Source organism: Clarias gariepinus, chromosome 17 (genome assembly GCF_024256425.1).
Source record: "Clarias gariepinus isolate MV-2021 ecotype Netherlands chromosome 17, CGAR_prim_01v2, whole genome shotgun sequence".
Taxonomy (NCBI): Eukaryota; Metazoa; Chordata; class Actinopteri; order Siluriformes; family Clariidae; genus Clarias; species Clarias gariepinus.
In genome coordinates, this window is record NC_071116.1 from 11,512,612 (window position 1) to 11,526,349 (window position 13,738).

The 13,738-nt window shown below is 40.2% G+C and overlaps 1 protein-coding gene across 3 annotated transcripts in view; it reads left to right on the forward strand.

The window, feature by feature from the left end:
- Positions 1-13,738, forward strand: part of smg6 (SMG6 nonsense mediated mRNA decay factor) — a 64,278-nt gene that overhangs the window by 35,301 nt on the left and 15,239 nt on the right. For all 3 annotated transcript variants that reach the window (XM_053515867.1, XM_053515868.1, XM_053515870.1), the window contains 2 exons: positions 33-143; positions 501-657. In XM_053515867.1, coding sequence (XP_053371842.1) covers positions 33-143; positions 501-657 — 268 coding nt within the window. The remainder of the gene's footprint in view (positions 1-32; positions 144-500; positions 658-13,738) is intronic.

Below are 13,738 nucleotides of genomic sequence, written 5' to 3' on the forward strand. Positions count from 1 at the left end.
TCTCTTTTCCCCCACTTTTTCCCCAATTTCAGGGCAGGGACAGACTCGTTCACTGTTGGAAGAACAAGCTACTTGTTTGGGTTTGGCCATGTTTGGCCTACTGGTACAGCGTTGCACTCAGCTTCTTAAGGAAACACCTGCAGGTGACCAGTGATTGATTATTCTTAAACATTCCACTTAATTTTTAAATAAAAAATGTGAAAAGTATCCACTTAAAATCATAATCAAAATGTCCCAATATATTTTCATTCACCAGTCCATATTAAACTGCTGAGAATCTACTCTTTCCTGGTATTATCACCTGATAACTATGAACTTAAATAATTAAAAAAGGAAAAACTCTGGCAAAAAAAGTAATCCAAAATTTGAGGATCACGCACAGATATATGGACAGTATAGTTCGGGGAAAATGTCCCATACTTGTATAAGAAAAATCACATATAATTAAAAGGAAAGTGTGCATCTAAAATGATTAATTATGGGAAAGGCCTGTGTTTCAGAGCCTATACCAGTGGAGGAGGTTAATGAAGTGGAGCCCATGGTGCGAGTGTCCAGTTTTCTGACTGACCTGCGTGACTTCCTGCCCAGTGTTAAAGTCTGGTCTGACTGGATGCTGGGCCACCCAGAGCAGTGGAACCCTCCCCCGTGCAATTTTGAGTAAGTGTGTTACAGTAGGTAGACAACTAGAATGCCTATTACCGTCATGCTCACCGCTGTGGGAAAACGGCAGCAGCCAAAATAAATCAATTAAAGTCATTCGTGAAATTACCGCCAGGTGGCGCAAAGTGACATTTTTCACTTTCTCTTTCTTCATTTTCTCTACGCAGTTTTAAATATAATTAACTCATAAAAAAGGTCTTAACAATATGTTGTATCGAAGAAATACTACTGTGATTGTAATTTTCACATCTGAAAACTTTATACAGCTTAAATGAAAAATCTGAACCAGAGATATTGATATTTATTATATAATAATAAGTCAAAAAACAAACATTGGTTAAATGTTGTTTGGACAGATAATCAAGTTCACTAGATATTAATTTTATTTGTACAAAGAATGAACTGTTATATAGCCTATCTCTGTTTGTATCTGTTTATTGTTATTAAAAAAATACATTTAAAAATACATTAAACTTTAAATATAGAAATAATTGATAAAATAGAATTTCAGAATAAAACATTACAATAACTCAAAGAAACACTAAAAATTTTGTGTTTCTGTAAACACATCGTTCGGTGGTTTATGCTGGGTTAAAATTCTGGGTTATTTCAGGTACTTTAGGGTGCTTTTACACCTACAGCATTTGGTGTGCACCAAACATGTTTGGTCCCTTGGTTCGATTCATTTGAGTTGGTGTGAATGCAATCTCGGTACTTTGGTGCGCACCAAATCAATTGATCCGGGACCTGCCTGAAGGGGTGGTCTCGGACCGCTTTATCCGCTCTCCTTGGTACAAATTTGTCTGGTGTGAAAGCAACCAAACCAAATTTGACGAAATGGTATCGTTTAATGCACTATGGGGATAAGAGATACGGGGTTGTGGGTAAAAATTTTTTCACTTCCTCTTGACTCCATAAAATTTTTTAAGAATCTTTAATCTACCGACTCGCGATGAAATCAAACCGCGGAAAAACGTGGAGTGCCAAAGAAATTAAGTGCCTCATACTGTAGATACAGTGGTGTGAAAAACTATTTTGTGAAAAACTATTTTCCCCCTTCCTGATTTCTTATTTTTTGCATGTTTGTCACACTTAAATGTTTCTGCTTTTTGAAAACCGTTAGCTATTGGTCATAAGATAACATAATATAAGATAACATAATTGAACACAAAATGCAGTTTTTAAATGAAGGTTTACGTTATTAAGGGAGAAAAAAACTCTACTCTACATGGCTCTGTGTGAAAAAGTGATTGCCCCCCTTGTTAAAAAATAACTTAATTGTGTTATTGGGTTTATCACACCTGAGTTCAATTTCTGTAGTCACCCCCAGGCCTGATTACTGCCACACCTGTTTCAATCAAGAAATCACCTAAATAGGAGCTACCTGACACAGAGAAGTAGACCAAAAGCACCTCAAAAGCTAGACATCATGCCAAGATCCAAAGAAATTCAGGAACAAATGAGAACAAAAGTAATTGAGATCTATCAGTCTGGTAAAGGTTATAAAGCCATTTCTAAAGCTTTGGGACTCCAGCGAACCACAGTGAGAGCCATTATCCACAAATGGCAAAAACATGGAACAGTGGTGAACCAGTGGTAAGACAACCCACTCGAGAGGCCACAAAAGACCCCAGGACAACATCTAAAGAACTGCAGGCCTCACTTGCCTTAATTAAGGTCAGTGTTCACGACTCCACCATAAGAAAGAGACTGGGCAAAAACGGCCTGCATGGCAGATTTCCAAGGCGCAAACCACTTTTAAGCTAAAAGAACATTAAGGCTCGTCTCAATTTTGCTAAAAAACATCTTAATGATTGCCAAGACTTTTGGGAAAATACCTTGTGGTACGAGACAAAAGTTGAACATTTTGGAAGGTGCGTGTCTTGTTACATCTGGCGTAAAAGTAACACAGCATTTCAGAAAAAGAACATCATACCAACAGTAAAGTATAGTGGTGGTAGTGTGGTGGTCTGGGGTTGTTTTGCTGCTTCAGGACCTGGAAGGCTTGCTGTGATAGATGGAACCATGAATTCTACTGTCTACCAAAAAATCCTGAAGGAGAATGTCCGGCCATCTGTTCGTCAACTTAAGCTGAAGCGATCTTGGGTGCTGCAGCAGGACAATGACCCAAAACACAGCAGCAAATCCACCTCTGAATGGCTGAAGAAAAACAAAATAAAGACTTTGGAGTGGCCTAGTCAAAGTCCTGACCTGAATCCTATTGAGATGTTGTGGCATGACCTTAAAAAGGCGGTTAATGCTAGAAAACCCTCAAATAAAGCTGAATTACAACAATTCTGCAAAGATGAGTGGGCCAAAATTTCTCCAGAGCGCTGTAAAAGACTCGTTGCAAGTTATCGCAAACGCTTGATTGCAGTTATTGCTGCTAAGGGTGGCCCAACCAGTTATTAGGTTCAGGGGGCAATTACTTTTTCACACAGGGCCATGTAGGTTTGGATTTTTTTTCTCCCTAAATAATAAAAACCATCATTTAAAAACTGCATTTTATGTTTACTTGTGTTATCTTTGACTAATAGTTAAATGTGTTTGATGATCAGAAACATTTTGTGTAACAAACATGCAAAAGAATAACAAATCAGGAAGGGGGCAAATAGTTTTTCACACCACTGTATATGGTCGACTGAGCATATCCAAAAGCAACTGTCCACGACACATAAAAACAGCTGCATTTATGCGCTGTTCATTAAGCAGCTAAGGCAAAAAGGCTATCCTCGGACAGTTGAACATGCTGTATTAAGACAAAAAGTAGTGTATAGAAGTGCGTGATGCACTTAGCAAGACGGGAAGTTCTGGAAAAGAGAAAGGCAAGTTTCCCTGGTATGATGCTTTGAATGGAATACTCGGGACAAAACCTATCATTGAGCCGGTGGATGACAGACCAACATGACACTGATGTAGATAGTAAGCAACCTATTTTTTCACTGACACTGTATAAATGATGTTTAGACAAATGTACTGTGTGTGCATGCGTGCGTGTGCATATATATATATATATATATATATATATATATATATATATATATACAGTCGTGGCCAAAAGTTTTGAAAATTACATAAATATTGGAAATTGGAAAAGTTGATGCTTAATAATATAACTTGCTGCTTTATAATAGCAATTTGCATATACTTCAGAATGTTATGAAAAGTGATCAGATGAATTGCATAGTCCTTCTTAGCCATGAAAATTAACTAAATCCCAAAAAAAACCTTTCAAGTCAATTTTATTTGTATAGCGCTTTTAACAATTGGCATTGTCCCAAAGCAGCTTTACACAATCAAAATAATTATTTAAGTTTGTATGGAATTTGAATGTGTATGAATCAAAATGGTCAGATAGTCCCTGGTGAGCAAACCGAGGGCGACAGTGGCAAGGAAAAACTCCCTGAGATGGTAATAGGAAGAAACCTTGAGAGGAACCAGATTCAACAGGGAACCCATCCTCATTTGGGTGAAACAGAAAGCAGGAATTGATCTGCATTCATACTGTGTGTTAGCTGGCAGGCAGTTCAGCATAACAGTTGATGTTAATTGATGTTAATATGGAGTCCAGTTAGTTATTAAAAACTCAGGTAGACTTGTATAAAGTTCCAGTCCTGAACTATTGAACAGTCAAGTCGTCAGAGAAACAGCTGCCAACACCAGTTGAGGCCAGAACCGTCTTTTAGGTAGACAGCACCATCCCCAGACATGAGACCCATCCCAAAGAGACACACGGGACATCCATGTGACGAGATCTCCAACCAGAAGCGGGGCACCGAGATGGGTCAGACAGGTCCGGAGGGGTGAGGGAGTCTGGATTACTGGCAGCTCAGGAACAACATGTGTAGCTCGACAGAGAGAGAGGGAAGGAGAGAGGGAAGGAGAGAGGGGGGGAGAGAGGGAAGGAGAGAGGGGGGGAGAGAGGGAAGAGAAAGAGATAAGTTAGGTCTGGTCACAGTCATATAATGTATAATGTAAATGTATATTTACTGTAGAGTGCTAGCAGAGACTCCGGCAGGACTAACTATGACCGCATAACTAAAAGGGAGAGCCAGAAGGAAACACAGACATGAGGGCTCCCTGAGATGTAAAGCAACCAAACCCCTCACCGTCAACAAACCTGAGTGATCAATGAGAGTGGGGAGGACAGCATCTAAACATACCAGTTCACCATAATACTCTACGTCCATGAGTCCCCCAGATCTGCTCCTTTACCCAAGACAAATTTATTTATAAAAATGCTTGATTAAATAAATAGGTTTTTAGCCTGGACTTAAACACTGAGACTGTGTCTGAGTTCCGAACACTAATTGGAAGACTATTCCATAATTTCGGGGCTTTGAAAGAAAAAGCTCTGTCCCCAGCTGTAGTTTTCATAATACGCGGTACTGATAAGCAGCCTGCATCCTTTGATTGAAGTAGGCGTGGCGGATCTTAAGACACTAGCAGTTCACTTAAATACCGCGGCGCGAGACCATTTAATGCTTTATATGTCAACAGTAGTATTTTAAAATCAATGCGAAATTGCACAGGGAGCCAATGAAGTAAAGATAATATAGGTGTGATGTGCTCGTATCTTCTGGTTCTAGTGAGGACTCTTGCTGCTGCATTCTGGACTAGCTGAAGCTTGTTTATGCACCTAGTTGAACAACCAGACAGTAAGGCATTACAATAGTCCAACCTAGAGGTGATAAAAGCATTAACTAGTTTTTCTGCATCGTTTATCGACAATATATTTCTTATCTTGGCAATATTTCTGAGGTGAAAGATTGCTATCCTGGTAAAATTATCTACATGAGCTTCAAATGAAATTCTGGAATCTATAATCACACCAAGGTCTTTTACTGTTGCACTTGATGGAACAGAAAGGCCATCTAAAGTTAGAGTGATCTAGAACCTTACATCTAGTTGTATGCGGTCCTATGACTAGAACTTTTATCTTATCTGGATTAAGCAGAAGGAAGTTAATTAGCTTCCAGTTTCTTATGTCCTGCACACATTGCTCAACTTTAGTAAGCTGGTTTATCTCATCAGGTTTTGCTGAGACATATAACTGTGTGTCGTCAGCATAAAAATGAAAACTAATACCATGCTTACGGATTATGTTGCCCAGAGGAAGCATGTAAAGGGAAAAAAGCAGTGGGCCTAAAACTGAACCCTGTGCAACACCAAACTCCACTAGAGAACATTCAGAATAATCACCATTTAAGTCTACATACTGATACCGATCAGTCAAATAGGATCTGAGCCAGGAGAGGGCTGTACCCTTAATTCCTACATTTTCTAATCTGTGAAGAAGAATACTATGATTAATGGTGTCAAAAGCTGCACTGAGGTCGAGTAATACAAGCATGGTTACACAACCTTGATCAGAGGCCAATATGAGGTCATTTACTACTTTAACGAGTGCTGTCTCTGTGCTGTGATGAGGCCTAAATCCTTACTGATACAGTTCATGTATGCCATTTCTATGTAGATATGAGCATAGCTGCTCCGCTACTATTTTTTCCAGAATCTTAGAGATAAAGGGGAAGTTTGATAGTGGCCTGTAATTGGACAGCTGACAGGGGTCAAGGTCAGGTTTCTTTATAATCTCTTCAATAACTGCTAATTTAAAAGATTTTGCAATATACCCAATGCTGAGTGAAGAATTAATTATTCTCAACAGGGGTTCTGTTATTGCTGGTACTATCTGTTTAAGAAAATGTGTCGGTACAGGATCTAATGTACAGGTTGATGAATTTGTAGAAGAGATGAGTGAAATTAGTTCATTCTCTTCAAGGGGAGTAAATATTCTAAATTCCGATTTGACATGGTTAGTTTAACATCTGCATAACTTACATTGTTTGGTTTCAAAGCCTCAATTTTTTGCCTAATATTTACAATTTTATTATTAAAAAAGTTCATGAAGTCCTCACTATTACTCGAAGTTGTTGTGGAGATTTCTGCATTGGTCTTATTTCTGGTTAATTTGGCTACGGTATTAAATAAAAATCTGGAATTATTTTTGTTATTTTCTATAAGAGTGGAGAGATACGTTGATCTAGCTACACTAGGAACTTTTCTATAGTTCAGGATGCTCCCTTGAAATACTAACAATTTAGTTTGACGCCATTTACGTTCTAATTTCTGAGCGGTCTGTTTTAAAGAGCGTGTATGATCGTTATACCAGGGAGCGAGTTTCTTATCTTTAATAATTTTTCTTTTAACTGGAGCTACATTATCAAAGGTATAACGGAACGTCGACTCTAAATATTCAGTCGCCTGATCGAGTTCTGTGGGGTCAGACGGTGATCTAATCAAAGTTGGTTACTCTGGGAGATTACTGATAAAACTCTGTGTGGTAGTTGATGTGATACATTTAGTACGGTAGCGGCGCTGTGTGTACTTTATTACTATGACACACTTGAATAGAGACAAGATAGTGATCTGATATAGCTTCAGACAATTGACTTGTAAGTAAACTTCTTATACTTAATCCGAAGAATATTATTAAATCTAAAGTGTGACCTGCTTTATAAGTGGGTCCTACTACACACTGATTTACTCCTACTGAGTCCAGTATGGACATAAATGCACAGGGTCTTCTGGATTTTCAAAATAAATATTAAAATCTCCAGCGATTAACGCCTTGTCTACAGAAACGACTAGGTTTGAGAGGAAATCTGCAAATTTACAAAGAAATTCAGAGTACGGCCCTGGAGGTCTGTTAATGACAATTAGTGGAATCGACTGAGCTGACTTAATATTTGTCTACACTTATGTTACTATAGAAAACGTCAAAGGAATTAAATTCGTGTCCGTGTTTTTGTACGATTATCAGTATTCAATCAGATTATCATTGTGAATAACTGCAACGCCTCCTCCTCTACCAGTTAACCGAGGCTGGTGTATGTAGCTGTATCCAGGAAGACTAGCTTCATTTAGAGCTACATACTCGTCCTGTTTAATCCAGGTTTCTGTTAAACAGAGTATATTAAATTCCTGATCCGTGATAATTTCATTTACTATAACTGCTTTAGATGCGAGAGATCTAATATTTAACAGTCCTAGCTTCAGATCAGAGGCGCCAGCTGCGCATTCAGTGTGATCCGAGTTTGTGGTATCTATGTTAATTAAATTACTAAAACAGACTTTCTGGGTCTTTCTACATTTTTGCTTAACTCGGGGAACAGACACGGTCTTAATACAGTAAACCCGGGGTGACGACTCTATGCAGCTAGCAGACGGTTGGTTTAGCCTGTCTGTCTGCTCCCTGGCCTGGGCTCTGAATTGTCACTGATTAACTAGGCCTCTTCTGAGACTATGAGCTATACTACAGGAAATGAGAGCAGCACCTTCCCGAGTGGGATGGACACCGTCCCGCCCTAACTGGCCAGTTTTGCCCTCAAAGGTCTTCCAATTGTCTATGAAGCCCACATTGTTTTTGGAGCACCACCTGGACATCCAGCGGTTCAGCGAGCATAACCTGCTGTAAGCTATGTCGCCAAGTCTCATAGGGATGGAACCAGAATATACTACTTCATCAGACATCGCCTTCGCTAATTTAAACACCTCTAAAAAGTTATTCTTACTAACCTCTGACTGACGAAGGCATATATCGTTCGCTCCAGCATGTATTACTATCTTTGAAAACCTGTGCTGTCCTAGAGCCCTAAGAATACCTGCTATGTCCGGTGCTCTGGCTTTCGGGATACACCTAACCACTGCCGCTGGCGTCCCTAAAGGCCTGGCTAATTTCACATGTCTCAGTATAGAGTCTCCTATAAACAGAGCTCTTTCAGGTTTCTCAGTGGGTGCATCACTGAGGAGAGCAAACCTGTTGACGTGAAGCGCAGAAGAGGTGTGCTCCGGTGGGCTAGCCTTAGCGTTAGCTTTGGCTGAACGAGTATGCCGCCGAGTCGTCACCCACTCGCCCGGCTGTGAGGGCACCCAGACTGTCCGTTACGGGAATAAGGCTGCTCTCACACTCTCTAACCCTCTCTAAAGTCTGGATGCGCTCCTCTAATGCTGATATCTTTTCTGTCAAAGTGCTCACTAACACACACCTATCACAAGTAAAATTACCACTAATGACAGAGGAAGAATGTCTAAACATCCTGCAGTCCACACACTAAACAAGCTGAATATTATTTACATTTACATTTAGGCATTTGGCAGACGCTCTTATCCAGAGCGACTTACAAAAAGTGCTTTAATGTTCACATCATTGGATACATACTTACACTGGGTTAAGTAGATTAATAACTAAGTGCCATTGATCCAACACAACTGGGAAGAGTTTTTTTTTTTTTTTTTAGGGGGGGTTAGTCCAAATACTGGAGAAACAGATGCGTCTTGAGTCGTCGTTTAAAGATGGTCAAAGGCTCAGCTGTACGGACATCTAGAGGAAGTTCATTCCACCACCTAGGTGCCAAAACAGAAAAGAGCCTGGATGAATGCCGCCCTCAATCCCTGAGAGATGGTGGGATGAGGCGAGCAGTGCTGGAGGATCGGAGGGAACGTGGTGCAGTGCGTGGTGGGATTAGAGCAGAGAGGTAAGTGGGTGGTGGGCCATTTTTAGCTTTGTAGGCAAGCATCAGCGTTTTGAATTTGATGCGGGCAGCTACAGGAAGCCAGTGCAGGAAGCGGAGGAGTGGGAGAACTTGGGAAGGTTAAAAACGAGACGTGCTGCTGCATTCTGGATCAGTTGCAGAGGACGAATCGTGGACAGAGGCAGGCCTGTCAGGAGTGAGTTGCAGTAGTCCAGTCTTGAAATAATAAAGGACTGAACAAGCACCTGAGTAGCTTGTGAAGAAAGAAATGGGCGAATTCTTCTGATATTGTAAAGAAGAGCGAGTAAGGTTAGCAATGTGTGGGGAAAATGACAGATGATTGTCCACGGTTACCCCAAGATTGCGGGCGGTGGTTGAAGGAGTGATTTGGTTGTTGTCGAGGGATATCACAAGGTCTTGACATGGGGATGAGTCACAAGGGATAAACAACAGTTCGGTTTTACTGAGATTAAGCTTCAGCTGATGAGCAGCCATCCAGGATGAGATGTCTGCCAGACATGCTGAGATCCAGGTGGAAACCTGAGTGGCAGAGGGAGGAAAGGAGAGAGTAAGTTGGGTGTAATCTGCATAACAATGGTATGAAAATCCATGCGATGATATGACCTTACCAAGAGACCGGGTATAGAGGGAGAACAGAAGAGGACCAAGTACTGAGCCCTGCGGGACACCAGTAAAGAGTCTACGTGGGGCAGATGTAGATCCCCTCCATGTTACCTCATATGACCTATCTTTTAGGTAAGAAGCAAACCATTGCCACGCTGTTCCGCAAATTCGAAGGCTTGTAAGAATAGATAATAGAATCTTGTGGTTGACCTTGTCAAATGCAGCTGACAGGTCCAGGAGGATGAGGACAGATGACAGTTTAGCAGGTCTAGCAGCATGGAGCTTCTCAGTGACTGACAGAAGGGCAGTCTCTGTGGAATGTGCCACTTTGAAGTTGAAAACACATTAAAGTTGTTTTGTGAGAGCTAAAGAGACATTTGGTTATAAACAGTTCTTTCAAGAAGTTTGGAAATAAAAGAAGTGATACCGGGCGATAATTGTTAACTTCTGATGGGTCCAGGGAGGGTTTCTTGACGATGGGAATAACCATTGCCTTCTTAAAAGCAGCAGGAACATGACCAGATGATATGGAATGGTTGATGATGTTTGTGGTGAAAGGAAGGAGGTCTCGTGAGAAGGGATTGGGTCTAATGAACAGGTGGTGGGGTTAGATGACGAGATGATCTGCTGAATCTCATCAGATGACAGGTTGGAGAATTCTGCTAAGGGAGGGAAGGGAAGGTCCTGAGGTTCTGCCGTAAGAGTTTGGTTGGGAGCGAAGGACTGGCAGATTGCTGCAATCTTCCCATCATAAAATGTGGCAAAATCGTCAGCAGTCAGAGAGGAGGGGGCAGAAGGAGTCGGTGGGTTGAGTAGTGAGGAGAAAATGTTGTGGAGTTTGCCAGGATCATGTGCAGAGGCTTCCAGCTTTTCTCTGAAGAAGGTAGTTTTGGCAGAAGTCACATCACATGAGAATTTGGAGAGAAGAGTCTGGTAAGAGATGAGATTTGCATTAAGTTCCATTTCTTCCATCTTCTCTCTGCAGTTCTTAATTCTCTCCTGTTGTTGCGCAGTACATCACGGCCAAGGAGCAGGACAAGACGCCTTACTTGGTTTAGATGACAGCGGGCAAAGGAGATCTATGGATGAGGAGAGAGAGAGAGGAGAGGAAAGTTTCAGTCGCAGTCTATAGTGGTAGAGAGGAGAAGGAGTCTGGGTCTGGGAGAGATGATTGGGTGCAGGAAGACACAGTGGAAGGGTAGACAGAGTGAAGGTTTCTGTGGGTAAACTACATAGAATAGGAAGAGTTATGGTGAAGGATACCAGATAATGATCAGATTTATGAAGAGGAATAGTGATATCTGTGACTGGGGAAGGGTGGCAAAAACGAGGTCGAGAGAGTTAAAGAGAAGGAGTTAAGGAGAGGGAGAAGGAAAAAGGATTTGAGTTTGTCAAATGGAAGGTTGAAATCTCCTAGAACAGTGAGAGGAGTGTTAGCAGAAGGAAAAAGACTAAGAAGCATGTCCATTTCATCTAGAAAGCTTCCTAGAGAGCCAGGAGGACGGTAAATAACCAAGATGTGGAGGTTAACTGGAGAGGTTACCTTAACTGCATGAAATTCAAATGATGAAAAACTGAGATGAGACGAGAAGGCGAGAAGGACCATCTCTTGGACAACAGAAGACCCGTACCACCACCTCTGCCAGTTTCTTGTGGAGAGTGAGAGAATACATAGGCAGAGGATTTGGCAGCCGGTGTAGCTGAGTTCTAAGGAGATATCCAGGTCTCAGTTAGTGCCAGAAAGTCAAAAGAGTAATAGGTAGCTAGGGCAGAGATAAAATCGCCTTTCTTTACAGCAGATTGGCAGTTCCAGAGCCCATCTAGCACCAGTGCAAGGCAATGAGACAGTACTGGAGGGTAGATGAGGTTTCTGGGAGATCTGCCTCTGCTGTGTGAGTAAGAGCATCTTGGTCTGTGAGAACTGACAGAGATTGGTTGAAGACACATGCTAGACTGAGGTAGTTGTCTATAAAACTTGTAATTTCTTGGTAAACAAAAATAATATATTTTCCATTATATCATACCTGAGTCTGAGTTTGGTTGTTTGGAGCTGAATTCCGTTTATTGTTCTTAAAAGAAGAAACTCGCGCGTTCTCCAAAAAGCACAAAAAACGGGAAAAAAGCTGAAGCCAAATAGTATGAAGATGTAAAAACTAGTTGCTATTAATATTATTATTGTATAAACAAAAATATGCTTTCTACTGCATTTCATTGCTGTCATTAAAGGAGCTGCTTAGATCATTTCAGTAATCATCTTGTTAACTCAGGTGAGAATGTTGACAAGCACAAGGCTGGAGATCGTTATGTCAGGCTGATTGGATTAGAATGGACTTGACATGTTAAAAGGAGGGTGATGCTTGAAATCATTGTTCTTCCATTCTTAACCATGGTGACCTGCAAAGAAACGTGTGCAGCCATCATTGCGTTGCATAAAAATGGCTTCACAGGCAAGAATATTGTGGCTACTAAGTTTGCACCTAAATCAACAATTTATAGGATCATCAAGAACTTCAAGGAAAGAGGTTCAATTCTTGTTAAGAAGGCTTCAGGGTAGGGCTGGACGATAATTCGATATCAATATATATCGCGATAGAATTTTTTTCAATAACGGTGATACGATTTTTAAACACATTTCCGATATTTCGATATACTTTTGAATATATATATATATATATATATATATATATATATATATATATATATACAGTGGCGGACTGGCCATCTGAAGTACCGGGAGTTTCCGGCCCAGTCAGTACGCAAATATATAACAAAAATGATGGATGAGTGCATCGATCAGACGGACACCGCCAACAAGGAGCGTGTTGTTGCGGGAGAAAGAAGTTGATTTACGACAGCTGTTTACGGGGTGTAGTCCAGTGCGGGAGATGCATTGTGGGTAATGCAGTCCGGTGTGTGTGAACGCGAATGCGAGATGTAAGCTGGGATATAGAGCCTGAGTTTTGTTTTCTTTTCAGTAGTTTTTAGTTAGATTCAGGTGCAGGATCCACTTTCATTATTTAAAGTGATTCAGATCACTGTAAAGTTATTATAATTTTAAAAGTGCCATAACTCCACCTGGCACAGTTTCTACTTTTTGTTATTGTTATCTACTTCAAATATTTGTTAATTTAGTTTAAATTAGGTTTGGGCTCGGGGCGCTGAGCGTCATGATCCTGCTCTTTAATTTACATAGTCTAATCACACTCAACTGCACGCATAAAGTTTTCCAGAGCGCACCGGCAGAAGTAGAGTAATGATTATGAATGCGTTGGGAAAAACAGCAATGAAAATCACTCTGACCATTTTAATAATTAATTGATAAATTAGTGATTTCTTTGGTTTCGGCTGTGCTGATGGTGATCATGTCATCTCGTTGTCTCTGCACCAGTGGACGCGCCTACAATTCACTTTTCATACGAATTACATAATCTAATGTGTTTTTTATTTTTTTATATAAAAGCAGATATTTTGCTTTTTATAAGTATATATTTTTCACATCTGTGAGGTGAGTATACACAGAGTTTCGGTTAATTTTCTGACGTGCTCAAGTTCACCGAAAACAATATAGAACAGCGCACCCTGTTTGCTTTCTTTATTTAACAAAATCATAAAGTTTTTTCGTCATTGTAAGTGCACCTAAATAAAAGCAGCCTCTTATAAAAGGCTGTGTAGCTTATATAGTTTTACTATATAGTTTTTGCACATTAATCTGACAGTGTTTTAATTTTATGGTCATTTACTTTCATTTATTTCAGTTAATAAATCTGCTACAAATTTAAAGAACACAAAAATATAAGATGATGCAAGACACTACTACACACGTAGCTTTTCTAATTACACATAAAATCTAAAGGCTGTGTGGTAACGTTTATGTTGCTTAAATTCGATCTTAAAAATATTTAATTTAATTTTAATTATAC